The following is a 27,367-nucleotide window of genomic DNA, read 5'->3' as shown; positions in this document are numbered from 1 at the left end:
CCGCTCCTCACACACTCACTCACACCCGCACCTCACACAGCTGCTCTCACTCACACCTGCTCCTCACACAATCACACACACCCACTTCTCACACAATCACTCACATCCGCTCCTCAATCACTCTTACACCCGCTCCTCACACACTCACACCCGCTTCTCACACTCACACCTGCTCAATCACTCCCTTACACCCGCTCCTCACACAATCACACCCGCTTCTCACACTCACACCTGCTCAATCACTCCCTTACACCCGCTCCTCACACACTCACACCCGCACCTCACAAAGCTGCTCTCACACCCGCTCCTCACACAATCACTCCCTCACACCCGCTCCTCACACACTCACTCACACCCGCTCCTCACACTCACACCCGCTCCTGTCTTACACCTGCTCCTCACACACTCACACCTGCTCCTCACACAATCACACCCGCTTCTCACACTCACACCTGCTCAATCACTCCCTTACACCCGCTCCTCACACACACCTGCACCTCACAAAGCTGCTCTCACACCCGCTCCTCACACAATCACTCCCTCACACCCGCTCCTCACACAGCTGCTCTCACGCCCGCTTCTCACACACTCACATCCGCTCCTCAATCACAACCGCTCCTCACACACTCACACCCACTCCTCACAAAGCTGCTCTCATACCCGGTCCTCACACACTCACACCCGCTCCTCACACAATCACACCCGCTCCTCACACTCACACCTGCTCCTCACACACACCCGCACCTCACAAAGCTGCTCACTCACACCTGCTCCTCAATCACTCACACCCGCTTCTCACACACTCACACCCGCACCTCACAAAGCTGCTCTCACTCATACCCGCTCCTCACACTCACACACACCTCACAAAGCTGCTCACTCACACCCGCTCCTCACACCCGCTCCTCAATCACTCACACCTCAATCACACCCGCTCCTCACACAATCACTCACACCTCAATCACTCACACCCGCTCCTCACACAATCACTCACACCTCAATCACACCCGCTCCTCACACAATCACACCTCAATCACTCACACCCGCTCCTCACACAATCACACCTCACTCACACCCGCTCCTCACACAATCACACCTCAATCACTCACACCCGCTCCTCACACAATCACACCTCAATCACACCCGTTCCTCACACAATCACCTCAATCACTCACACCCGCTCCTCACACAATCACTCACACCTCAATCACTCACACCCACTCCTCACACACACCTGCACCTCACAAAGCTGCTCTCACACCCGCTCCTCAATCACTCACACCCGCTTCTCACACTCACACCTGCTCCTCACACTCACCCGCTCCTCACACTCACACCTGCTCCTCACACACTCACCCGCTTCTCACACTCACACCTGCTCACACCCACTCCTCACACACACCCGCTCCTCACAATCACACCCGCTTCTCACACACCCGCACCTCACACAGCTGCTCACACCCGCTCCTCACAATCACTCACACCAGCTTCTCACACACCCACTCCTCACACCTGCTCCTCACACACTCACACCCGCAGCTCACAAAGCTGCTCTCACCCGCTCCTCACACATTCACTCACACCCCCTTCTCACACCTGCTCCTCACCCGCTCCTCACACCCGCTCCTCACACAATCACACCTGCTTCTCACACACCCGCTCCTCACACCCGCTCCTCACACACACACCCGCTCCTCACACACTCACACCTGCTTCTCACACAATCACACCTGCTCCTCACACACCTGCTCCTCACACTCATACCCGCTCCTCAATCACTCCCTCACACCCGCTCCTCACACACCCGCACCACACAGCTGCTCACACCCGCTCCTCACACCCGCTCCTCACACAATCACTCCCTCACACCTGCTCCTCACACAATCCCTCCCTCACACCTGCTCCTCAATCACTCACCTGCTCCTCACACTCACACCTGCTCCTCAATCACACCCTCACACCCGCTCCTCACACCCGCTCCTCACACACTCACACCCGCTCCTCACACAATCACTCCCTCACACCCGCTCCTCACACACCCGCTCCTCACACAATCACTCCCTCACACCCGCTCCTCACACACACCCGCACCTCACACAGCTGCTCACACCCGCTCCTCACACACACCTGCTCCTCACACACCAGCTCCTCACACACACCCGCTCCTCATTAACTCACACCCGCTCCTCACACAATCACACCCTCACACCCACTCCTCACACACACCCGCTCCTCACACAATCACACCCTCACACCCACTCCTCACACACACCCGCTCCTCACTCCCTCACACCCACTCAATCACACCCGCTCCTCACTCACACCTGCTCCTCACACACACCCGCTCCTCACCCGCTCCTCACACAATCACACCCTCACACCCACTCCTCACAATCACACCCGCTCCTCACACAATCACTCCCTCACACCCGCTCCTCACACTCACACTTGCTCCTCACACACTCATACCTGCTCCTCACACTCACCTGCTCCTCTCACACCCGCTCCTCACACACTCACACCTGCTCCTCACACAATCACTCCCTCACACCCACTCCTCACACCTGCTCAATCACTCCCTCACACCCACTCCTCACACTCCCTCACACCAGCTCCTCACACACCCACTCCTCACACAATCACTCCCTCACACCCGCTCCTCACACCTGCTCCTCGCACAATCACTCCCTCACACCCGCTCCTCACACCCGCTCCTCAATCACTCCCTCACACCCGCTCCTCACTCACACCCGCTCCACACACACCCGCTCCTCACACAATTACACTTCACATAATTGCTCACTCACACCCACTCCCCAATTATATCTGCACCTCACACAATTGCTCACATCTGCACTTCAGTTACACCCACAGCTCATACAACTGCTCTCACATGTGCACCTCAATTATTCACACCCACTCCCCACACAATTACCCGCACCTCACACAATTGCTCTCACCCACTCCTCACACAATTACACCCACTCCTCACTCTCACACCCACACCTCACACTACACTCACACCTCCACCTCAGTCTCATACCCACTCAATTACACCTGCACCTCACAATTGCTCTGCCTCACGCTCCTCACACAATTACACGAGCACCTCACACTACTCACACCCAATTACACCTGCACCTCAATTACACCCACATCTCACACAATTACACCTGCACCTCACACTCTCACACCCACTCCTCACAATTACACCCACACCTCACACAATTACACTCACCCCTCACACAATTACACCCACACCTCACAATTACACCTGCACCTCACACGTCCACTCAATTATTCTCACACACGCTCCTCAGTTACATGAGCACCTCACACTACTCACACCCACTCAATTACTCACACCCGCACCTCACACAATTACAGCCACGTCTCACACAATTCCACTCCTCACACAATTACCCCATCTCACACAATTACACTCACACCTGCACCTCACACTACTCACACCCACTCCTCACAATTACACCCGCACCTCACACAATTACACCTGCACCTCACACACCCAATTATTCTCACACTCCTCACACTCTCACGAGCACCTCACACTACTCACACCCACACTTCACACAATTACACCCACACTTCACAGAATTACACTCATTCCTCACAATTCACACCCACTTCAATCACTCACACCTGCATCTCATATTCACATCCACTCCTCACACAATTAGTCACATCTGCACCTCAATTACTCTTACACCCGCTGCTCACACAATTACACACCCGTGCCTCACAACACCCACTCACATCTGCACAACACACTAGTAACACCCACTTACTCCCATACCTCACAAAACTCACATCCACCCACACCTACACCTCACACTATTCACTCCCTCACACCCACACCCATATCTGCACCTCACACACCCACTCACAACTGTACCTCCACTACTCACACCTGCCCACTGCACCTCACACACTCATACCATACATGACGCACTGAGTCTCACATCGGCTCACACCTGCACCTACTACTCACCCCCACACTTCACAACACTCCCACCCACACCCACAATTCACACCCACACCTCACGCAACCCACACCTATACATCACAAAACTCATTCAAAACTCACACCCACACCTCACACTACTCACGCCCTCTACTCACACCCACACCTCACACCTGCAGCTCACTTTTCATACCTGACACACACCTCACACTACACTCCTGCACTGCACACTAACATCCACACTGCACACCCCACACCCACCTCACACACACACACCCCACTCACACAAACTCATACCTACCTCCCACACATACCCAACTCACACCCTACATCCACCTCACACCTTACACACACCCCACACATACCTCTCGGCCACCCACACCCCACACCCACACACTTCATGCCTCATAGCCACCCACACCCCATTCACCCCCCACATACATCCCACACTCACACCTGTCACCTCTCCCACACCTTGCACTGATACTCCAAACTCACCTCACTCAGCATCCCAAAATCACCCACCCTGACCACCTGGCTCACCTAGGGAGTGCCAGGAAAAGTGAGTCTCCCGGCCCCAGCCACTCTGTTTGTCACCCCTTCTCCCTGGAAGCCCCCGTCTCCCGTCTCTCAGCAGGCCCCCAGTGCCCTGAGGCTTCCCCAGGCCACCCCTTCTAAGCTCACCGGAATCACACCTGCCCACACTCACCCACACTCACACACCCTGGCCACACTCCGCACTCACACAGTCATGCTGGCCGCCCTGTAGAGCCCTGAGGGCAGAACCTGCCAAGTTGCGCCCTCTACCTCACCCCAGCCAGAAACTATCTTCCAGTTTTTCAACCTTTCATTTCTTGCAGCCTGGGAATGGGACAGAGAAGCCAGGCCAAGGCGCTGAGGCACAGCCTGCACGGGGCCCTGGCCGCCCTGGACACCCCATCTGAAGGCAATCCTTGTCTTCCTGAGGAAGACGGAAACCATGTTCTTCTAAACATTGGCTTTACTGCAGAATAAATCTTCACACAAACTCAACCATTTAAATTCCAAACCACGGCCTTTCATCACATTCGCACCAGGGATTTCCCGCAAATACAATGAACCACACAAGCCAGGACACTCCAGCAGAAATGTAAGATGACGGGAGCCACATGTGAACTTTGGAATTTCCTAGTAGCCACCTTAACATGGATAAAAAGAAACGAGTGGAATTAGCTTTAGTATTCCATTAACCATCATAACCAGCATCCTTTCAACATATACTCAATATACATGTATTGCTGAAACACCGTGGTCCTTCAGACCAAGCTTCTGAAATCCCATGCTTTGCCTCTACGGCATGACCTGCTTGGCCCCAGCCACGTTTCAAGTGCTCGGTCGCCACGTGTGGCTTATGGCAGCCATATTGGAAGGTGCCATCTTGTCACAGCAGTCTGAAGCTGGAGCTCTGACTCACGTAGACACCCATGGAGTCCGCCTCTGATGAAGCCCCAGCGCCATCTCTCAGCACCCACCCTGTGGCCGCCTGCAGCCTCCAGCCCCAGTCTGCCTTCTCCCATGATCAGCTTGCTTTGCTGACTCTGAATTTCTCATCAGTGAGTCCCTGGGGCAGCCTCTCTGTTTAGGCACCGTGCCTCTGGGGATCCCAGCCTCTTTGTCTAGGCACCAAGCCTCTGGGGATCCCAGCCTCTCTGTGTAGGCACTGAGCCTCTGGGGGGTCCCAGCCTCTCTGTCTAGGCACTGCGCCTCTGGGGATCCCAGCCTGTCTGTGTAGGCACCGAGCCTCTGGGGGGTCCCAGCCTCTCTCTCTAGGCACCGCGCCTCTGGGGATCCCAGCCTCTCTGTGTAGGCACTGAGCCTCTGGGGGGTCCCAGCCTCTCTGTCTAGGTACTGCGCCTCTGGGGATCCCAGCCTCTCTGTGTAGGCACCGAGCCTCTGGGGGGTCCCAGCCTCTCTGTCTAGGCACCGCGCCTCTGGGGATCCCAGCCTCTCTGTCCAGGCACCGAGCCTCTGGGGATCCCGGCCTCTCAGTCTAGGCACCGAGCCTCTGGCCAGCGGTCCATTCATCTCTGCAGAGTAGCATGCCACCACGTCGGGTGCCCGTTTGCACAGCCGTTCCCCTGATGCCGGGTGCTTGGTTGTTCCCATTCTTTGGCGACTGTGACCGTAAGAGGACGAGTCATGGTGTTGCTTACTTTCATGTCTTGGGCAAATCCGGAGAAGAAGCATTGCTGGGTCACAGAGCTGGTGGGTATTTGTCATTGTAGGAGACCGCCTGCCTGTTTCCCCACATGGCTGTGTGACTCAGATTGCAACAGGCAGCACGTGGAGGCCCAGGGACGCCGGACCGGCATCTGCTCCAGTCCCGGCCTGTTCCCAGCAGGAATGAAGGGGCCACCTGCCGCAGCTCTGCTTTGCATTCACCTGATGACTAGTGACACCGAACACCTTTCCACACCTACTGGCCACCCCCATGCCTTGTTTGTGAGGTGCCTGTTCAAACCTTTTGCCCATATTTTTAAGTGGGCTGCCTGTCTTTTCATTATTGAGTTATAGGAGCTCTCTCTACGCTCTGGATACAAGCGGTTTGTCAGATACATGCGGTGTGAATTATTTCCTCCCATTCTGCAGCTTGCCTTTTTCTTTTCTTGCTGGGGCCTTTCAAAGAGCAGAAGTGTTTCAGTTTGAGGAGATGCATTGTTTTGAGCTTTCGGCATCTAGTCCATGATTGTGGCGACCTAAGAAATCTTGTCTTCCCTTCCCCATCAAGGTTGTGAACGTTTCTCCTGGGTCTCCTTCCGAAGTTTGATCAGTTACGTGTCTCGGCTCAGGCATGACGCTTGAACTAATCATGCCTGGTGTGAGGCTGGGGTCGTGGTTTCAGTTCTTTGCCCGCGAAGAGCTGGTTTTCTGACAGAGCCCACCGCTCCGTGATGTTTAGATTAGGGTCCGAATATGACAAAACAGGAACGGCACCGTCTCCACGAAAACAAACCTGTCCTCCCGCTGACCTGAGGCCAAGCCCTTCCCCATCCAGCCTGAGCGTCCCCAGAGCCCTCTGTGACAAGGTACCCTGCCCCCTGCCGTTAAACATAGGGCAGGCTGGCCTTGTCCAGGCCAAGACACCCACCCTGACCACCTTGCTCACCTAGGGAGTGCCAGGAAAAGTGAGTCTCCCGGCCCCAGCCACTCTGTTTGTCACCCCTTCTCCCTGGAAGCCCCCGTCTCCCGTCTCTCAGCAGGCCCCCAGTGCCCTGAGGCTTCCCCAGGCCACCCCTTCTCCCAGGGCCTCCCCAGCGGCTGGTACAGTCTTTTCCTGACCTGCTGCTCCATCCTCCACTCAGGTCCAAGCCACTGCCCAGCCTCTCTTCCTGCCAGCCTTGCACCCTGTCCACTCCCCACCCCCTCCCAGGCGAGCAGGCGTGGGCCCCCACCTTCCTGCATGCTGCTGTGGACGCCTGTGGGGCTGCTCTGTGCTCACTGCTACCCCTGCTTCCCTCAGCCCCACTGCTCTGCTCCTGCACTCTCCTGCCATAGCTTCCCAGACCCTGAGCTCCTCCTCAGAAAGGGCCGCCTGTGCTGCCCGACTCCGATCACTGTCTACCCAAAGCCCCCTTGCTCAGCTGCCTCAGACCTCCCTGCCCACGGGGACCTAAGGGGACCCCGCCCTGGCCTGGCAGGCTCTGCACTCCAGCTCTCCGTCTTCCGCCAGGCCTCGGGCCCACCCTGCTCCTGGCTGCTGGTCCTGAATTGTGATCCACACTACTGTCCCTTGCTGCTTCTGCCCTGCAACTCCACACCCCAGCCCAGCCAGGGGACAACGGAGCTTTTCCACAACCAGCTGGGGCAGTAGACTGGGGGCACAGATCGGGGTCCCCCCAAAGCGGGCTCCCAGGCGCTGGTAGCCAGTGATTCTCAGGAAGCCTCCTCCTCTCTTGCACCCCTGTGGCTCACTGCTGTCCTGTGCGGCCTCCCACAGACGCCGGTCTCGCTCCTCCTTGTGAGGGTTTGTGTCCCTGGTCGAGTCACCCAAATCCCAGCGGTGTATCTGCCCCGAGGGCATCTTACATGCCCCTGGCAGGCACAGGGACCAGGGGAGCAGAGGGTGTGGGCCGCCTCCATTGGAAATGCCTCTTGGGTTGTGTCAGGGTAGCTGATAGCCTCCACGGAAACAAGGGGCTTGCGTCTGGGTGTGGGGGGATTTCACTCCAGACAGCTGTCCATTTTGAGGCTTGAGAATAGCTCAATTGTCTTTCCAATGAAATTACTGATTATATTTTGACTTTTAAAAACTCCCTTAAGGGATTTTTTTCTAGAAATGACATGAACCTTGAGAGCACAGAAAACTACATTTCAAAGCCATCCTCCGTTGCCCTTGCTACTGTTTAAAGCCACGCAGCCTTGCCACTGCGCTCCCAACGAGGCCTCTGTGAACTCGCCTCCGGAGCCCGGTGTTTGCACGGCATGTCGGCTTCCCCCGTCCTCAGATTAACAGGGCTTTTGTGGTCTCTGTCAACTGCGTGGGCTCTGGCAGGGGTTCCTAGTGTAAAATAACAGGAGTGCCACAGGGCCTCCCTGACTAGCTTAAGAATCAATGAAACGCCAGGTGGAAACGCTGTCAGAGCACTGAGGGTTCAGACAAGGGTTCCAGTTTAAGTGGCTCTTATTGTGGCTGAAAAACAGCACGACATTCCCAAGAATAACGACAGGCCAGCCCGGGGCCTCCACTCGGTCCCTCTGGAGGGGGCCGCCCCGTGAGGATGGCTGCCTCGAGAGTGTGCCCAGACCACGTCGCCCACATCCAGGCGCCACTGTGCCTGGGGTTTCAATTCCTCGCCCTCCCTCCCTGCCCAGTGGATGGACAACTGGGTCCATGCAAATCTACCAATGATCACGTGGTCCTCTGGGCCCTGTGAGAGGCCGGGGTGCTCCCCACGCCCACACTTACCCGTACCAGTAGCGAGGGTCGCTAGAGAGGCAGTGGTTCAGGTTCCGGTGCGCCAGCGCCTTCTTTTTATTGAGGACAAACTCTTGCAACTTCATCTTCACTTCTGTGCTGGCCACGGCACCTGGCGTGGGAGAAAGCACAGCGGGAGGGTGAAGTGCGGCTCTGGCCCACGGCAGCAATGCAGGGCAGCGGGCACACGACGGGCACGGCAGGGACTGCTAGGCACCTCAGGACGCTGCGCCCTGTGAGCGGAGCTTCCTCAAAGAGCCACCACGGCCAGGAGGAGTTTTCACTTGAGGTCTTCTTCCCATCAAGATTTTACATAATTGCTTTCTATTTAAAATGCAGATTTAATCATCCAAAACACTGACTGTTAGCTAACATAAAACCCACTTCTGAAGGCAGTTTAATATTCCGACAAAAAAGAGCTCTCTGAATTAGGCACTGAGAGCACGGTGGTTGCATTCCTGCTGCCGCAAAGCAGAGTCTAGAGAGAAGGTTTTGTGCAGATGGAAGCATCGGGCAGGGACAAGGACAGTCCCCAGGCAGCGTGCGTCCACCCTGTGCTGACAGGATGGCCGGCTCTGCGTCCAACAGCATCGAAGGGCAGCGCCTGTCCTCTCCAGCCTGGCGGCTCAGGCTCAGGCAGTCACTGCACCTGGTGGGACTGAATTAGAAACTGTGGCTTTCTTCTGGGGCGGTGATTATTTTTCAAAGCCTCCTTAAAGAGAACTGGCGAAGAAGGCCCGTCTCACTGCCTGAACGCAGGGCCTGCGAGCGCTGAGCTACCTGCCCCAGATCTCCACCTAGCTGCGTGGTGCTTCCAGCGCCTTCAACAGCTTCCTTGTATTGAGTAATACTCAGGGTGTTTGTAATGGTAAAAACGCACCTTGAGGTGATGAAGCATGGTTTACGAAACCACTTCCTGACCGGGAGCCAGGTGTGCTTGTTAGAAACCACACTGCAGTGAACATTTCTGAGTGGGTAACGCTGATGACCTTTGGAATAACTTGCTCAGGACAGAGCTGAAAAAGACTACATCTAACAAACGTCATCTTCTAACTGTGACACATCTTGCTAAATTGCTGTCAAGGCTCACACCTGTAATCCCAGCACTTTGACAGGCAGAAGATGGCAGATTGCTTGACCCCAGGGGTTCGAGATCAGCTTGGACAACGTGGCGAAACCCTGACTCTACTAAAAATACGCAAATTAGCCGAGCGTGGTGGTGTGTGCCTGTAGTCCCAGCTACTTGGGAGGCTGAGGTGGGAGAATCACCTGAGCCTGGGAAGTCCAGGCTACAACGAGCCAAGACTGCGCTGCTGCATTTCACCCGGGCCAACGCGAGTGAGACCCTGTCTCAAAAGAAAAAAACAAAAAAACAAAAGCAAAGTGTCTCTACACACTGAGCCCCTGAACCACCCATCTACCCGCACCGGGGTCAGCTGCCCCTCCTGCTGCCCCTCCTATCACCACTTCCCAAAGCCACAAAGCCAGCAAGCATCTCTGTGAAGTAGCCCTGAGCACCACTGGACACGGGCTTATTTTCTGTCTTGTGAAGTATTTCATGTCCTTGGCTTATTTGTTCTTAGGAATCTTTCTGTGATGTGCACAGTGGTGGTGCGGATCTGTGTGTGTGTGTGCGTTCACGGCTTTATCCACTGCAGTTACGTGGGTTTCCTATAATAATGGCTGTAGTGAGAGCCTAGTCTGTGCCAGCCCTGGCTTGGTGAAACCCCACGTTCAGCTATAAACAGGCATTCTCATCCCCCAGCTGTGGACGGAGAACACAAAGGTGGCCAGGTGCGCCTCAGGTGAGGTCAGCTTAGTTACCAGGTCTTACTGACGCCCTGGTTCACAACTTTTGGCTGTTGTGTGTGTGTGCATGTCTGTGCGTGTGCATGTGTGTGCCTGTGCGTGTGTGCGTCTGCCTGTGTGTCTGTGCGTGTGTGCCTGCGCGTGTGTGCATGCCTGTGCGTGTGCATGTCTGTGTGCATGTGCCTGTGCGTGTGTGCATGTCTGTGCGTGTGTGTGCATGTCTGTGCGTGTGCGTCTGCCTGCGTGTGTGCGTGTCTGTGCGTGTGCCTGCGCGTGTGTGGACGTCTGTGCGTGTATGCCTGTGCATGTGCATGTCTGTGCGTGTGTGCCTGTGCGTGTGCCTGTGCGTGTGTGTGCATGTCTGTGCGTGTGTGCGTGCATGCCTGTGCGTCTGAGTGTTCCTGCGCGTGTGTGCCTGTGTGTGCGTGAGCGCTCGCAAACATTTACCCTGCCTTTGGGTAAACTGTTCAAATGCTTGTTTTTATGAATCTAGTTTAGATTTTCCTTTGTGAATTTCCCCCTTTCCTTGAAACTTTGCAATTGTTCCTCCTGTCAACAGTTTAATAAGCAACGATTGTAACTTTATCCTTGGTTCTGGTGTTTGGTTTTCATTCGCTGGGTTGTTTGCTACTATTTTTTCATGACTCGCTCTCATGGCTCAGAAATGGATTTTAGCATAGAAGGCTCTATGGATATTTTGACAAACTGCTAATAAATTATTAATATCATTAGAAAAAATCTTTTCCTGGCCACCTTCATCACATACCAAAGGTCTGCTGCCACTCACAAGTGGAGTTTTGTCAGTGACATGCACCCTGAGTTCCCCAGCAGAACCCCACTCCTGCTACATCAAGGTGGAACTTCAATGTCTGCCAGCAATGAGACCCTTGGAAACAGGGTCCACCCAGGCTGTAGTGGGGCCTGCACTAGACTAGCCAGTGAACACCAAGACGTTAACTACACTATCGCCAGCACGAATCCGGGAGGCCCACCGGGAAACAGCCGGCTTCAGGCTTGGGGCTGTCATGGTCTGAGAAAATGACGTCGTTGCTCGAGCAGAGCTGTGCCCGTCGACGGCCCCCAGTGCATGCTGCTGAAAATGATCTCATCACCCGAGTTGTGACTGTGGTGAGTGCTGTCCCAGGTAGGCTGGGGGAGGGGTACGGAAGGGATCCAGGCACCTAGCGTTAGACCTGAACATTACACTTGCAGCCTAATTGTCTGTCTGTCTGTAAGGGGACTTGTGAGAATGCCACATACCATTCCCAGGCATGTGATCACTGGGATTCCTAAAAGATTATCAGCAACAGGCTGTGAACTTTGAAAAAAACAGACCCAGACATGAACCAGAGAGTTGACCTTGTAAACATACAAGCTGCTTCCACAAGCAGGAATAAAAGGACAGGCCAGGTGGTGGGCACGATACGTAAGCAGAGAACACAGATGACCAATTTCAAAAGCAGAAGGCAAATCTGCCAATGAGGAATCAGCTTAGCTTTACTGACGAAAGAAATGAAAAGTGAAATGGGTAATGTAGACTTTTTGCCTTTATACTGCTAACTTTTTTTTTTTTTTTTTGGTTCTATCCACGCTGCTGACAGTGCAGGGAAGTGGTCAAATCGCACAATGCTGCTGGTGACAGTGACGACAAGAACCCAGATGGCCAGCTGGAGGGGATGGCCCTGAAGGTCCCTTTACACGGCCGTCCTTGAGTGGACGCAGCAGAGCAGGGCAGTAAGCAGGTTCTCAGTGTGCGGGACGAGGACGCCCTCAACGCTTCCCAGCGGACCCTAGGTCAGTGCAGTCAGCCTTAGTTCCTCAAAACCCCAGTTCCCAGAGCACAGGGACAGCTATTACTGTAGACCCAGTGGCCTTCCACGAGACAGGGTAGGCACTGCAGGAACAGAGCCAGCAGACCTGCCTTTGCGACCCACACACTCTCCCTGCTTCTGCAACACCACTCGGTGGCAAAGGGTGACCTGGCCACAGCCTGGTTCCCTCCACACAGGGCTGGGTGGTGCAGATGATGAGCTCACACCCCAAGCAGGGCAGGTGGCATTACTGGGGTTCATGCCCCACCCATGCCCAGCACAGGCGTGGCCAGCAGGAAACACGAGGAACGTAAGTCATAGATTCGTGATCCTTTCGATCAACAAGGAATCTTCTTTCAGACTTCACTAGGAGAGTATTCAAAATGGGGGCCAAGCGTGACCTCACCCTGTTTCTGCACTTCCAGTTACACATGCTCATCTGCCAACAGGTTTCTCACTTAAAGTTCCAGAATGAAAAAACCCATTCCATAAATGGATAGCAGATCTCCCTCGGCTGGACTTTGACTTTTTTTTTTTTTTTTGGATTCACATTGGGTATCACTCATCCCCTGGATGGAGGTTTCTATGGAGGCCCTATGAGATGCCAGCCGGTTCTGGCCAACAGAGATGAGGAGGTGGAGAAAAGAGGCCACGTTCTTCCCACTGCAGCAGGCAGAGAGTATGCCTGGGACCTAAGGAATAGAGTGAGCAACAGCCAAGCGGGCAGACAGAGGACAGCAGCTCTGGGCGGGGCGGGCAGGTGGGGAGGGACAGCTGCGTTCCCGGAAGGTGGTGGCCTGGACCTGGCAAATCCAGAAGACGGAGCTGCCGCAGCTTTTGCCTGAGAGTGCTCTTTTTCTCCCACCCCATTGCCTCTGAGGAAGGCGCAGCTTCACAGAAGGGACACCTAATGACTTTCAGCATCAGGTGTTCAACCTTTACACAGCCTTTCATGGCATTTTGACCCAAAGCAAAGGACTTGCTCAGTGCCGGTGCTCGCTCCCCGCGGGGCTGCACGCGTGGGCGAGAGCGCAGCTGCATTCGCGCCATGCTGCTCCGCACCCTCCCGAGTTTCTGTGACGAGGTGTGTGCCTTAGATTCCCAGGTGCCGTTAATCTGAATCAAAACCTAGTTGATTAAAGACAGTGTATTCTTGCTAAGCGTGATGAAAACTGCCCTCAATTCTAAGAATTCACCATTCGGTCAAATGCATCACATTACTTGGTATCAACAAATAAAAGTGCAAAATTATTTAAAATTAAAAGTAATGTAAATGTTTACAACTGTAACGGTTATTTATTAAATACTCAATCAGAAATTCACTTTAAGAAAAAGCCCAGGAGAATAAACAGATGCTGGGCGCCGCGCTTTCAAACGCTCAGACGCTGGAGATCTCGTGTCCCTGTGCCGGCCCACCCGAGCTCCTCCAGCGCCAACAACAGGCTCCTTCATGGGGGAAGAGGCGGCCCCTGGGCCCCGCTTACATAAGGGCCCCGAGAGGCGTCCACCGCGGGGGCCTGCCGGCCCTGCGTCCTCACCACAAGACCACACTCTGAGGGCTGCAGAGCTGACACAAGCTTGCCAAGTCCCCAACTGTACAGTTTATTATGAATAATAAAACCTGACCACCCAAATCCACAGTGAAAGCCGCCGTGACTGCTGCCTGTGACGGGGCTGCAGAGAGGCAGGAACGTTCCAGAGCTCCAGTTAAGGGTGGACGGCAGGGACGGCTTCGGTGCAGGGCAGGGATTGTTTGGGGCTGGTCAACGGGCCCCCAATGTTTTCTGAAGTGAAGTCTTTTCAGAGTCTGAGGGCCTCAAGATGCTATTTTTATTGGAAGAGGCTGGTAAACGCTGAGGAAGTAATTTAGACCACGCTGCTTTTTAGCAATCTGAAAATCTGTTATTTGTTGGTTAGCTGCGACGCAAATCAAACAGCTGATATTTAAATTTTAAACTTGAATTCTTTGATAAGCAACTATTTTCCTTACTCCTAAGAAAAATCCGTAGGATACACACTGGTTACCCTGGAAACACAGAGGTGTGGGGCGAGGCCCCAGGGCATCGGCTGCGGGCCCACCCCTGCGACGCGGGGCCGATTCGGGCCTCTGCACTGCGGCCTCACTAGCACGGGGCGCACGCGTAAAGCCCTGCGCACAGGGCTCGTATGGGACCACGTGCTGTCATCCGTGGAAGGCGGTTTTCTGACATGGAAAGCAACCCCCAGAGTGGGCCACGCCTGGCTGGCTACGGAGCCTCTAAGCTGCTCGGATTCGTCACAGGCGAAGCCAGAGGATTCAGCTGGACTGCTTGTCCTCACCCCAGACAGCACCCTAGGGCCACTCCAGGAGTTCCAGGAGCGAGAACACCGCAGCCAGGTTCCACACGGGATTCGTTCGGCAGAACGCTCTGGGGCGAATGGAGACCCACGGCACAGCCGTCGGCGACCCGGAGGGCCGGATGTGCACGCAGAGGGTGTGCACGTGGCCCGTCGGCAGGGCCTTCTCAGCCCTTCTGCAGCCACGTCTGGAAGCTCTGCCCTGTGGGCAATCCCTGGGGGATTCAGTCACCATCTTATCTCACCAGTGTGATGGGAACCGAGCCCAGCATACAGACTCAGTGCTCACTTTCAAATCCTGATTCAAAACTTGGACCTAAAATGGAATATAAACCCTCCTCAGAGGCCTTCTGCCTTGAAATTCTACCAGCTAAAGAGAAATTTATTATGGCAAGAGTAAAATGTGATAATTGATCAGTACCAAAGTGCTGGTTTTATGGACAAAAACAACGACCAAGAACTTGAAAACAGCTAAACAGAGAAATAAACTAAAAACTCAGAGTGCATTAGCTACGTACTCTTAGGAAAAAGACATCTAGTTTGAAATAGCAAGTATTTATAAAAATGTACAAAATAATATAGGCATAATAATAATACACTTTATATCTCAATTCTAATTTAGCATTAGTTTGTTATAACATTCATTACATTAAAAATACACTTACTAACTGAATTTACTTAGTCGTTATTTAATTCCTTTTAGAACACAAGGATTTCAAATACAAACAAATGAACAAAAATGACCTATTTGGGAAAACTTCAAATCTACTGTGATTAATTAAAGGCAAAATGCCAATCTCACAATCTAGAAATTACATGAAGGCGACTCACCAAACCGAAATATTAACACACCCTTTCACTCCAAATGTAACGAAGAACGTGAACAGGATAAAGAAAAGCAGACGGGATCAGGAAACCGGAAGGGCTCCACGTCTACTCTGTTCTCAATCATACAACCTCAACCAGTTTTACTCAGGTAATTCAATTCAACCTACTGGAAATGGTCGGAAGACCTGGACAGAGCACCCGAGCCTTCCGTCTGAAGACACAGAGTGCCATCAGTGCACGGTGGAGCACCAGGGCTGAGGTCGGAGACAGGCCACAGGAGGCTGGGCCCCACCCTTCGGCAGCCCAATCTGTAGAGCCAACAGTGAGTTTCAGAAGACGCCCTTGACAGGACAACGAAAACTGAGAAAAATGAAAGGACCTCAATAAACCTCGCGTGGTCGTGTGTAGGACCACAAAGGCCTATGCCTCATGAGTAAATACGGCCAGAAATCCACCAGCTCCCAGAAGGCATGAAACCCAACTTGGAATTAGCTCCAAACCTGACTGCATTAAGAGGCTTAAGAAGCTTGGCCACTTCCGCTCAACTACAAGAAGCAAAGCAAAGTTCACTAGAAAGAAATGTGTCACCATCCCAGGTCGCCCATCATCACAACAGCACAAAGTCAGACACACAATCTGAAACATCCAAGTGTCAAAAGAAACACAATTTCACAGAGAGAGAGAGAGAGAGAGAGAGAGAGAGAGAGAGAGAGAACACGAACAGGCAGGAAGAACCTTGCCATAGGACCAGAGAATGGTGTCACCAATCACAGACCCAAAATAACTGCACTATGTGCAGAAACAAAATAAGATCGAGAAATTCTATGGAAAACTATGAAAAAGGGCCACATGAGAATCCTAGAACTGAAAACCAAATAAATTTAAAATCCAATGGATGAGTTTAACAGCAGATGATTGTGCAGGTAAAGCACAAACTGGTGAAGTGGATGATAAATTGGAAGAAAATGCCCACACTGAGGCAGAAGAAAGGGAAAACAGACACAGAAGTGACTTCAGAAACTCAGGGGCACTGCAAGCTGATCCAGCGCAGGCTCAGAGCTGGAGTCCCAGACGGAGGAAATGGAGATGCTGAGGCTAAGGCAGTATTTGTTGAGATGAAGTTTGGGAATAATCACGTTTAAGAATTGATAACAGTATGAAACAACAGATTAGGAACTACAAGTCCCAAGCAGAAGAAATTAAAATTTAAAAAACTGCAGTTAAGCACATCAAAGAAGAACCTCAAAAAACCAAAGACAAAATCTTAAAAATATCCAGGGAAAAAAGATTATTTCCGAAGAAGGAACAAAAGGATGGATAGCTAATTTTTGGAGATTAACAATGGAAGTCAGAAGAGCCTGGAATGGCATTCTCAAAGTGCTGAAGGAAAATAAATACAAACCTAGAGTTCTATACTCAGCAAAAATAACCTTCAAAGATTAATGTGAAATCACATTTTGAACAGAAAATAAATTCATCAACATCAGCCCTGCATTAAAGTAAATGATTAAAGAACATAACAGACCAAAGTTCGGACATGCAGAAATGAATACAAGTGTAAAAGATAAATTTATGAGTAAATCTTGACTATATATAGTAATAATAGCAATGTCTTGTGATGTTAAAGATAAATTTAGAGTTAAATATAGGTCAAAATAGTATATAAGTTGAGAGTCAAAGTATCCCAAAAATATTAACTTAGATAAGGCTATGATAGATTAAAGATGGCTGTTGAAATTCTAATGGTGATCAGTAAAGAAACAGCAAAATAGTGATTACCAAGCTAGAGAAAAAGACATACATCATACATACATATGTATATATATATATATATATATATATATATATATAAAACACACATATATGTATGTCATTAAAAACACAATAAAAGCAAGAAAAGCGAATTAGAATACTTGAGATAATTAGAATTCATATTGTACAATCATAGACTTAAGCACAAACATATCAATAATTATATTAAATGTAAATGGGCCAAACTAGAAGATAAAGATTGTCAAACGACATATCAAAACCCATGGGATGCAGACAAAATTGCATTTAGAGGAAAATGTATAGCTATATAAACGTTATCTTAGAAGAGAAGGCTGAAATCAAGGCTCTAAGTATCTATACCAAAAAGCTACAAAAGCCACGCAATACACCCTAAGAAAATCTTAGATAGAAAAATAATAAAAATAGTAGAAATTAATAAAATTGATATTCAACAAACAACATCCATAAAGTCAAAAGTTAGTACTTTGAAAAGACTAACTGCTCAACTTCTGGAGAGAATGAGAAAAACAAAAGCAAAACAAAACAACAGCAATAAAGAGCAAGAACAAACCAACGAATCTCTGTAATGTCAAAGATGACATCACTAAAGGTCTGACAGGCATCAAAAACACCAGAAAAAGACACGATACCAAAAACCACTATACCAAAAATTCAAAAACATATAACAAAGGCATATATTCCTTTTGAAAAAATACAACTTAGCTAAACTGATCGAGGGGGGAAATGTCCCTAAGCTATTTTAAAAATTGAATATGTAATCAAATATCTTTGCACCAAGAAAACTTTAGGATTAGATGGCTTTAACGGTAAGTTTCACAAGATACTTAAGGAAAAAATAATATCCACGTTAAATAAACTTTGCCAGAGAATATAAAAGGAGAGAAGGAATGATGCTTAACGCACTTTGAGGCCAGCACAGTAAAGATGCCAAAACCTGACGAGGACGTGCTGAGAAAGGAAACCGCTTGGCAGTCTCCCTCGTGAACATAGCTGCGATCACATAAAATAAAATATTAGCAAATCCAAATCTTCACTACATAAAAGATAATGTATTACAACCAAGTTGACTGCTGTTATTTTTAAAATACCAGTTAGAATTTATATTCAAATAAATCCATATACTTTACTTCATTAACCAAATAAAACAAAAAATCGTATCATCATCTCAAAAGATGCTGAAACAGCACCTGATAAAAATCAATATCCATTCATACTGAAACCCTGAGCAAACAAGGAATGGAAGGGAAACGTCCCGCACCTGTCAAAAACAAGCAGACAAATGAGTAAAAAATACAAACAAAGTCCCTACAGAAAACATGGCACTTAAGAGAAAATTGGGAACCAGACAAGTGTGCCTGCTGTCATGACCTCAATTCAATATTCTACTGGCAGTCTCAGCCCATTCTATAACATCAGCGAGTAAAAGACATAAAAGGTATTCCAATTAGAAAAGAGGCAATCTTGTCATTATTCATAGATGACATGATTCTAAATGTTGAAAATCCAAAACGACCTATTCATGATTAGGATATTCAAGTTCAACAAGGTTGCTGGACACAGTCAACAGTTAAAAATTGACTGCTTTTCAAAATTACAAACACCAAGCCATTCACAATGGCAACCAAAACCATCAAATGGCTTGGAATATATTTAATCAAATATATGCAAGCCTCCTAAACATAAAACTATTAAGAAATTATTTTTAAAAACTGAAGGTAAATAATAAATGTTGTAAAAATATCACATCTTCCCAATTTGAACCAAGTCAATGCAATCAAAACCAAAAGCCCATTTGTATCAATTCTGGGTGGAATCAGCTCCTAGGAGATAATTAAAAAGCATGTACCCAAGATTTTGAAGAAGCACAAAATCACTGAAAGGAAAAGGCTGAGACTGTGTAAGACAGAATTTCTGTGCCTGACAGATGCCATTAAGAGCGTGAACAGGCAAAGGGCCGAGTGGAGGAAGAGATTTACAGCATGTGCAGCTGGCCGAGGGCTTGATTCCGCAGCATAGAAAGAACAACTCCAAATCAAGAAAAAGGGAGACACCTCCTCAGAAAAACGGGCAGGAGACCTGAACGAGCACTTCACAAAAAGGGAACGCTCATGCGGCCCAAAAACCTATGAAAATAAGCTGCATCTTACTGGCAATCAAAGAAAGGCAGCTGAGGGCACGAGGAGGAGCTGAAATTAAAGTGACTGGCAGCAGCATGTGTTGGTAAAGACACGGAGCCACAGGAACCCCTGCACGTGGCTGGTAGGAGTGCAAAGTGGTGCACTACTTTGAAAACTTCTGGACATCATGTATGAATGGTGACAACATGCATGGCCTACAGGTCAGCAACTCCACTTCACATTTGCCCACAGGTACCAAGAAACAAGTACGGAATGCACACGGCAGCCCCGCTTTTAATAGCTCTGGTTATGAAGTAAGCCAAGTCGTGTTTCTATCCGCAGAGTGTGGTGCCAGACTGGGTGCAGAGTAGGTATGCAATTCATGTCTGCTGAATGAGAGGCCACTGGCAAGTGAGAGCTGGGTAGACGAGCCTTTTACTGCAGGGGCATGCTCTCCGGATCTCCAGAAAGCAGCACAAAATCTGGCTCAAGGGAAGAATTTAACTTAAGAAGAAATGACTACATCGGTGCATTTATAAATGGGACACATGCAGCAATACATAACAGATAATGAATGAACTCTTGCTAAATGCAATGTGGGGATGAGTTTCACAAGCATAATGTTCAGAGAAAGAAGCAAAACACAAAAATCCTACCTATTAAGTGTTCCATTTATATACATGTCTAAAGCAGGCAAAATTAATCTTCCCTGTTAAATGTCAGGAGAGGAGTTATCTTTGGGGGAGGGAGAGTGCATGAAGACTTCTCTTCCTACTCAGGAGCCAGCCCTACGAAAGTAAATTGCTCCACTTTCCTTAGCTGGAGTCCTGTTACCTGAGGAATATGACCACTTTGACTCATTTTCAGCATTACCAGGGAACAAACAAGTTCAATGTGCCCGGAAGTCCTGGGCAGAAACTCGCAGCACCTGTCAAAGTCCCCTCGCTCTGGCGATTCGATCCTCACTGTCTGTATCACTTAAAACAAGTGACCATGGAAAGGATACACTCACTCACTGAGTTCAGGGTTCTTTTAAGTGAAGATCTGAGAGGATGCTCAGAGCAAACTGAGCCCCACGCGGGGACACGCCAGGGCTCAGACAGACTGGTGACATGGGGTGCCCTCCTCGTGCAGAGGTGCCCATGGGCCCTTGGCCCAGCAGTCTGCAGTCACAGGGGCGACACTGACCTTTCCCTCAATAGACGCATCCCTCTAATTTTTCCAAAGTGAGAAACACCAAATAGAACGGTCTCCTGGCTAGTACCAACCGTGGGCTTTCCTTAGAAGAAAACAGGCCACGCTGGTCTCCAGACGCACAAACACAGCCACCACAGAAGGCGGAACTCAGCGTGGAAGGAGCACATGGAAAAGCTGCTGGCCCTCACTGGGCGGTGTGTCGCTCTACAACCTAACACCTGCTTTCAAGGCACTTACAAAGTGCTCCCGAAAGAAAAGTACTTTGAAAAACACAGAGCAGAACTCACAGATGAAATTCACTGTGCATCTGGAATGCTTTATGGCTTTTAATATTTTTAAGTCTATTAGGAATCCTGCCAAATAGTCTTTAAAATCTTTAAATCAAACCAAACGTCAGGCTGAATGCCCCTTGCTTTGATGTCAATATTGAATCCTGTAGCCCTAGACGAAGATAAATCCATGGACTCTGGTCCACTGCGGAAGCTAACCATGGGTAGCCTGACACACTGTCACACTCACTGTCCCTACCAGGCGTGGGGGTCCCATTCCGAACCTGCTTCTTAGAAACCCAGCACAGGTGAAGTGGCAAGAGTCACCATGGTGAGGCTCAGCCGTCCCTAGATCAACTCCCCAGGGTGCTGCCCCAGTGCCTTCTTGCAATCCCTCCCTCTGCCCTCCACCTGCCAGAGCCCATGCCCTCACTCTCTCCCTCTGCCCAGCCTTCCTGCACCCACACTCCTTCTGCCTGGCCTTCCTGCACCTGCACTCCCTCCCTCTGCCCCACCTTCCTGCACCTGCCCTCACTCCCTCTGCCCGGCCTTCCATGCCCGCACTCCCTCCCTCTGCCCAGCCTTCCTGCACCTGCACTCCCTCCCTCTGCCCTGCCTTCTGTGCTCGCACTCCCTCCCTCTGCCCTCTGCCCGGCCTTCTGTTCCCGCACTCACTCTCTTTGCCCTTCTCCTTGTTCTTGAGCTGCTGCAGCTTCTGCTCCCGGTGCTGCTTCTCCAGCTCCTGCTCCTGGCGGTGCCTCTCCAGCTTCCGCTGGTGCTCCAGCAGCTCCTGCTGGTGCTTCATGGCCAGCATCTCCTGCTGTTGCTGCAAGCGGGAGGAGGAGACAGACGGTCAGAGCCCAGGCTTCACTCACAGAGACCCAATGGAGACCCAAGAAACCAGCCCAGGCCCCAACACATCTGCTCTGGTGTTGCCCAGGGCACTGCTCTCCCCTGCATGGCTGCGATTTCAGTCCAAAACACAAGTCAGGGCCATCCCAAGCTCTGGGCACGTCTCACCTTTTAACTGGAAAACACTAAAAACAAAAGCTGTTGGCTTGCTAGAAGAAAATATGGAAGAGGAGTTCCGTTGCAAGTTGGAAATGCTATTTTGAGAACCATACAAAGCCAGTGAAGAGAGTGTGAAAAGGTACAACCACTTCAGAAAACTGCTTGGCACCTTCCTGTAAAGTTAAACACACACCTCCCTGAGACAGGAGGCACACCCACAGGAAGCCTGCACAAGAATATGCACGGCAGCTGTGGTCACACCCTGGACGCAACCACGTGCTCCCTCGAAGGTGGAGTGCTGACAAATGTTACGTGTTCATAGGGGAGAATCCACCTAAGCATAAAAAGAATAACCTCCAGACACACAAGAGAACATGCCGAGCTGCTGAACAGCAGGTGTCGGCACAAGGGTGAACGAGCAGAGGCCAGGCGAGACTGAAAGACCCCCCCAGGGCTCTGCACCTGCACATTCCACCAAGCCGGCGTGGGACGCCAACATTCGGCTCTCAGTGCAAGGACAGAAATCAGAAGGCTGCCTCTGTGGGGTGGGGCAGGGGCATGGAGGGAGGAGAAAACGTCCCAGTGGATGGAATGGCCGACCTGTCACGTGTCTACGGGGCAGGGCACATCCGTCCAACAGTGCCCTTAAGAGCCGGCATTCTACTGAGAATAAATTACACTTCGTATTTCAAAAACTGACATATACACAAAAATGTCTGTCTTAATAACAATTAAAAGGCAGAAGGTAAAAGAGAAACTGCAGTATGTATGACGTACAGATACATTTTATATAAAAGGTTGTTAAAAATTAATGAGAATATGATAGGCAGCCCACTAAAACGCTGGGCAATAAAGATCAAGGGAGGCACAGGACGGTTTACAAGTGAGTGGGGAGCAGCGTTCGACCCCACCAGTGACAGTTCCCGTTTTCACACACGGTATTGGAAGAGGTGGATAAGAACAACGTGGCCTGCTGCTGACAAGTGTGGGAAGGTGCAAGTGACCAGACGCCACGAGAGGAACTCCCGCAAACCCAGAGCACCTCTGTCCCGGGGCCTGGTCCAGACTCCAGGGCGCCCGCACATCCTCCCACTTCTCCGGGATGGCTCTGCTCTTATTCGCACCCTCTGGACTTCTGTCTGCAGTTTCCCCACCTTCAGAGAAGCCCCTGGGCCAACCCGGGGGAAGGGCCAGGCCTCCACAGGTGTGAGGAACTCTGCCACCTGCCTGCCAGGGAGCCTCTCCGCCACCCTCCGTGGCCCTCACGTGTCCCCGTCATGGTCTGTCTGCTGTTCCCAGTGCTTGGCTCTGTGGTCCGGGCTGGAGCGCAGCAGTGCAATGGTGGTTCACTGCAGCCTTGACCTCAAGGCTCCAGTCATCCACCTCATGCTCCCAAATAGATGGTGGTTAATTCAAACAGTTGTAGAGAAGGGGTCTCGCTATGCTGCTCAGGCTGGTCTCAAACTCCTGGGCTCAAGCCATTCCCGCCCCCCTCAGCCTCCTGAGTAGCTGGGACTCCATGCGCATACCACCACACCCAGGTGCAATTTTTCTTTTTTGAAGAAACGAGGTCTTGCTCTGTTGCTGGGACTGGTCTCAAAGTGGGCTCCAGTGGTCCTCCTGCCTTGGCTTCCTGAAGCTCTGGGGTCATGGGCATGGGCTGCCCCACCCAGCCACTGTTGGGGTGCTCTTGGTTGGTCTTGCTCGCTTATGGAGGAAGAGGGGGTGGTGGCAGGATAGGGGGTGAGCAGACATCCTGGCACTCAGAGTGGCCCACAGAACTTTCTGTAGAGGAAACTTAGTGAACCAGAGGCTCCGGGCTGGCTCCGGAGCGGGGCTTCCACCCACTGGTGGCTCTGCCTGGAGGATGGGGCTCAGGCCAGGGAAAGAATGAGCCAGGCACAGAACGGGGTGTGTGTGTAAGCCACCAGATGCCCGCTCCACGAGTGACCATGCCGGCACAGGAGGACCGACGCCCACGGACGCCAGCTGTCTGTGCACTGGCACCTACATAGTCAACCTCTCCGTGCCGGCTTAGGTGTGGGACCTGCCCCGTGGGTTCCTGTGAGGATGGGAAGAGGTGGCGTAGGGAGAACGCTCGGAAGAGTTGGCTTGGGCTCACCTCTGTGTGGCCTGATCGTCATCACACCGTTGACTTTTGAAAGATGTCGCCTAGAGAGGCTGGCTTCCTGCAGATGCTAAATGTTATCCTCAGGTAAACTCAGGCTCCCTCAAGAGCCTCGGGAGATACCACCGGGCACACCAGCCCAGCGCAGTGCTCCTTACTGCCAATGGTGACCAGCCAGGGCCCCAGGCCTCCACCCCTCCCAGCTGGCAAAACCAGGCCTGCGCGTGCGGTTAGCTCCAGAACTCCACTAACATTTCCAAGGCGGTGGTGTGTGCCTACCTTTCAAGAGGAAAACCAAATTACATCATTGCAACAAAACAGTAAAGGAAGCGGGAGATAAAACATGTCCCATCTCACTAGATTCATTCTAACAGACACCATTCTCAAGGCCACACTGTGGAAAAATCACACTCAGGACAGACGAGCTCACACGAGCAAGGTCCCTTTACTAGGACAAACATCTGGGCATGTACAGATTCAGGACTCTGCCTTGGGGTGCCAGAGCTGCATCCGCAGGTAAAGGTGCCCTGAGGGCATCCCTGGGCCACCATCTGCAGATCGGGAACGCCACCGGCACCATTAACTATGAATGTACAACCCACAGGGCTTCTGGGTGCTTCTCAGTTCAGAAAACAAGCACAATTCCGTGTTGAACGGATGTCCTCGTTCTGCGAGCCCCTCTCCTCTGGCTGCCACCTGCACAGGGGCCTGCTCCCTCCCTCCTACTGCTCAGAGCTCACTAAGGGCGGAAACGCAGAGCAGGCAGACCCGGCCGCGTGCAGTCTCACTGTGCCTACTTGTCAGCCAGAACCCAGAAGCCAAGGGAGCTCTTTCCACCATCATTACATAAAGAATGAAAACAGCCACGATGGCTGCTGGGGATTAAAATTCACAGGAAGGCAAAACTCCCAGAAACACAATACTGCTGTGGGGTTTTAATGAAACCAGCAATCACAGTGACTGACTCCCGCAACTGCCCCCGGCAACGCCGAGATCTCACGCTTCGCTGTGTGGAGGGAGACATTCCACCTTATTAGATTTAGAACAGATTATCTGTAGTGCAAAGCCTGCAAAGTGAAAGCAGTCAGAACAAACCGGGTTTCAACACTCCTCATTCACAGCACAACCTCAGACGCCAGGCCTGTTTCTTGATCTTCTGGCAACAGGGACCCTCTGTCCTCGGAGCCCTCAGAAAATGCAGACGAACCACAAGGGCAGGTGACCATTTCACTCTGGTTCACTCCCGCCCCACACCCCGGGATCCTGAATGTGTGCTTACTCTCCGTGGGGCACCCTGAGTTGGCTTCCAGAGGGCAGGTGCGTCACTGGGTCCCGAATTCAGGCTTGAGATGTGCTCATTTTTAAGTGAGCTAAAATGGTTTGCAGCTGCGCCCTCACGAGCACGTAAAGGGCAAGACTACTCCAAGGGGGAAGAGTTATTGGAAGCATTGTTTGCAGACTGCAACTCTAATGAGCAATTTAAAATAAGATGACTACCACGTGATTCTTCTACGAAAAGCAAAGACAAAACCAATCACCGCCGATCCCATTACTCTAACCGTATTTAAGTTTGTTAAGTGTACGCTGAACTCTGAATCAAATTTAAGAGCCCCAGAACTTAGCTGCTTTGACTCTGACTTCAGAATTCAATATAGAAATGTTCAAGTGGAAACCCCAAAAGATTTTCACTGTATCGAGTTAACTTTTGAGTTTTTGTGTCTCCTCTTCAACTTACCAGGGAACAGCCCCAGAGTCGGGAGACGCTGCACCCACATTCAGCGGCAGGGCCAGGACGAAAGGGCGGGAGAGTGGACGCCACGGACGGTGAGCTGTCGCCCATGGACAGGAATGCCAGGTGCAGACCAGGCGGGCCGTGGCACCCAGGGCTCTCCGGGCATGTGCCCACGTGCCCCACGGGTTGCCAGGCCCCACTGCCCCTGTGGCCCAATACCCACGTGCGTGTGTCTTCGCCTGGCTTGGGAGGCAGCTCAAGCTAAGCAAAGGTGTGGATGGGGTCTTCCCGTCTGCTCTTCGCCTTCACCGAGAGGCACCACAGAGGGTCCCTGCTCCAAACGCCCTGCCTCCTGACCGAGCCCTGTCCTGGCGTGGAGCCCTGGAAAAGGTATTCGGAGCAGCCCAGGTGCACCCTAAGGCTCACTGACAGCTGCCTCAGGTGACCGGAAAGCTGAGCCTGGACTACACCTCTTCAGCTCCCTTGGCCAGGTAGTAAAGGGAACGAGAATCATGACCCGCGCTTCCAGTGCCACAAAACTACGTTTCCTTTCCACGTTAGACCCTCCCTGAAAGGAAGAGTCATGCTATCGACCAAACAGCTGTGAAAACTCTCTTACACACTGTGCTCTCCACAGCACAACCCACACGTCCCCCGATCCCACACATACAAGAAAAAGAGGCCAGCCTTGCTAGTCAAACAGACCTGAGTGCTAAAACCATGTGTACGTGATTTTCATGTGTCCCGAGTCGGACTGGGAGGGCCCTGAAGTGAGGGGAACAAAAGGCAGGCCTTACACCAGCGCAGGGAGAGGGTAAGCCTTACGGGGGCGATGTGCAACCCACACACAGGGCGTCCGTGCCTGCCCTGGAGCCTGTGCCTGGGGGGAGGGGGGTCCCTTGGTGTCTACCATGGATGGCTGTGGCCTATGGTGTCTGCCCTGGAAGCTGTGACTTATGGGGGGAATCCCTCAGTGTCTGCCCTGGAGGCTGTACCATATAGGGGGTGCCCCAGTGTCTTCTGGGGAGAGGAATGCCCTATAAGGGATGCCCCGTGTCTCCTGGATAGAGGTGTGCCCTGTAGGGGGGTGCCCTGTGTCTCCTGGGGAGAAGAATGCCCTATAGGGGATGCTCCGTGTCTCCTGGTTAGAGATGTGCCCTATAGGGGATGCTCCGTGTCTCCTGGTTAGAGATGTGCCCTATGGGGGGGGGGGTGCCCTGTGCCTCCTTGGGAGAGGTGACCCTGTGGGGGGTGCCCCGTGCCTCGTGGGGAGAGCTGTCCCCTGTGGGGGGTGCCCAGTGCTTCCTGGGGAGAGGTGACCCTGTGGGGAGTGCCCTGTGACTCCTGGGGAGACGTGTATCCTATTGGGGTTGCCCCGTACCTCATGGGGAGAGGTGT

At 51.7% G+C, this 27,367-nt stretch overlaps 1 protein-coding gene across 9 annotated transcripts in view; it reads right to left on the bottom strand.

Moving 5' to 3' along the window:
- HDAC4 (histone deacetylase 4) overlaps window positions 1–27,367 on the bottom strand; it is a 340,829-nt gene that overhangs the window by 106,931 nt on the left and 206,531 nt on the right. For all 9 annotated transcript variants that reach the window (XM_039469908.2, XM_039469911.2, XM_039469907.2 and 6 more), the window contains 2 exons: window positions 21,774–21,924; window positions 8,928–9,048 (listed from right to left, as the gene is read on the bottom strand). In XM_039469908.2, coding sequence (XP_039325842.1) covers window positions 8,928–9,048; window positions 21,774–21,924 — 272 coding nt within the window. The remainder of the gene's footprint in view (window positions 1–8,927; window positions 9,049–21,773; window positions 21,925–27,367) is intronic.

This window comes from Saimiri boliviensis, chromosome 5, assembly GCF_048565385.1.
Source record: "Saimiri boliviensis isolate mSaiBol1 chromosome 5, mSaiBol1.pri, whole genome shotgun sequence".
In the NCBI taxonomy this organism is placed as follows: Eukaryota; Metazoa; Chordata; class Mammalia; order Primates; family Cebidae; genus Saimiri; species Saimiri boliviensis.
This window is presented reverse-complemented; position numbering and strand designations above follow the sequence as displayed.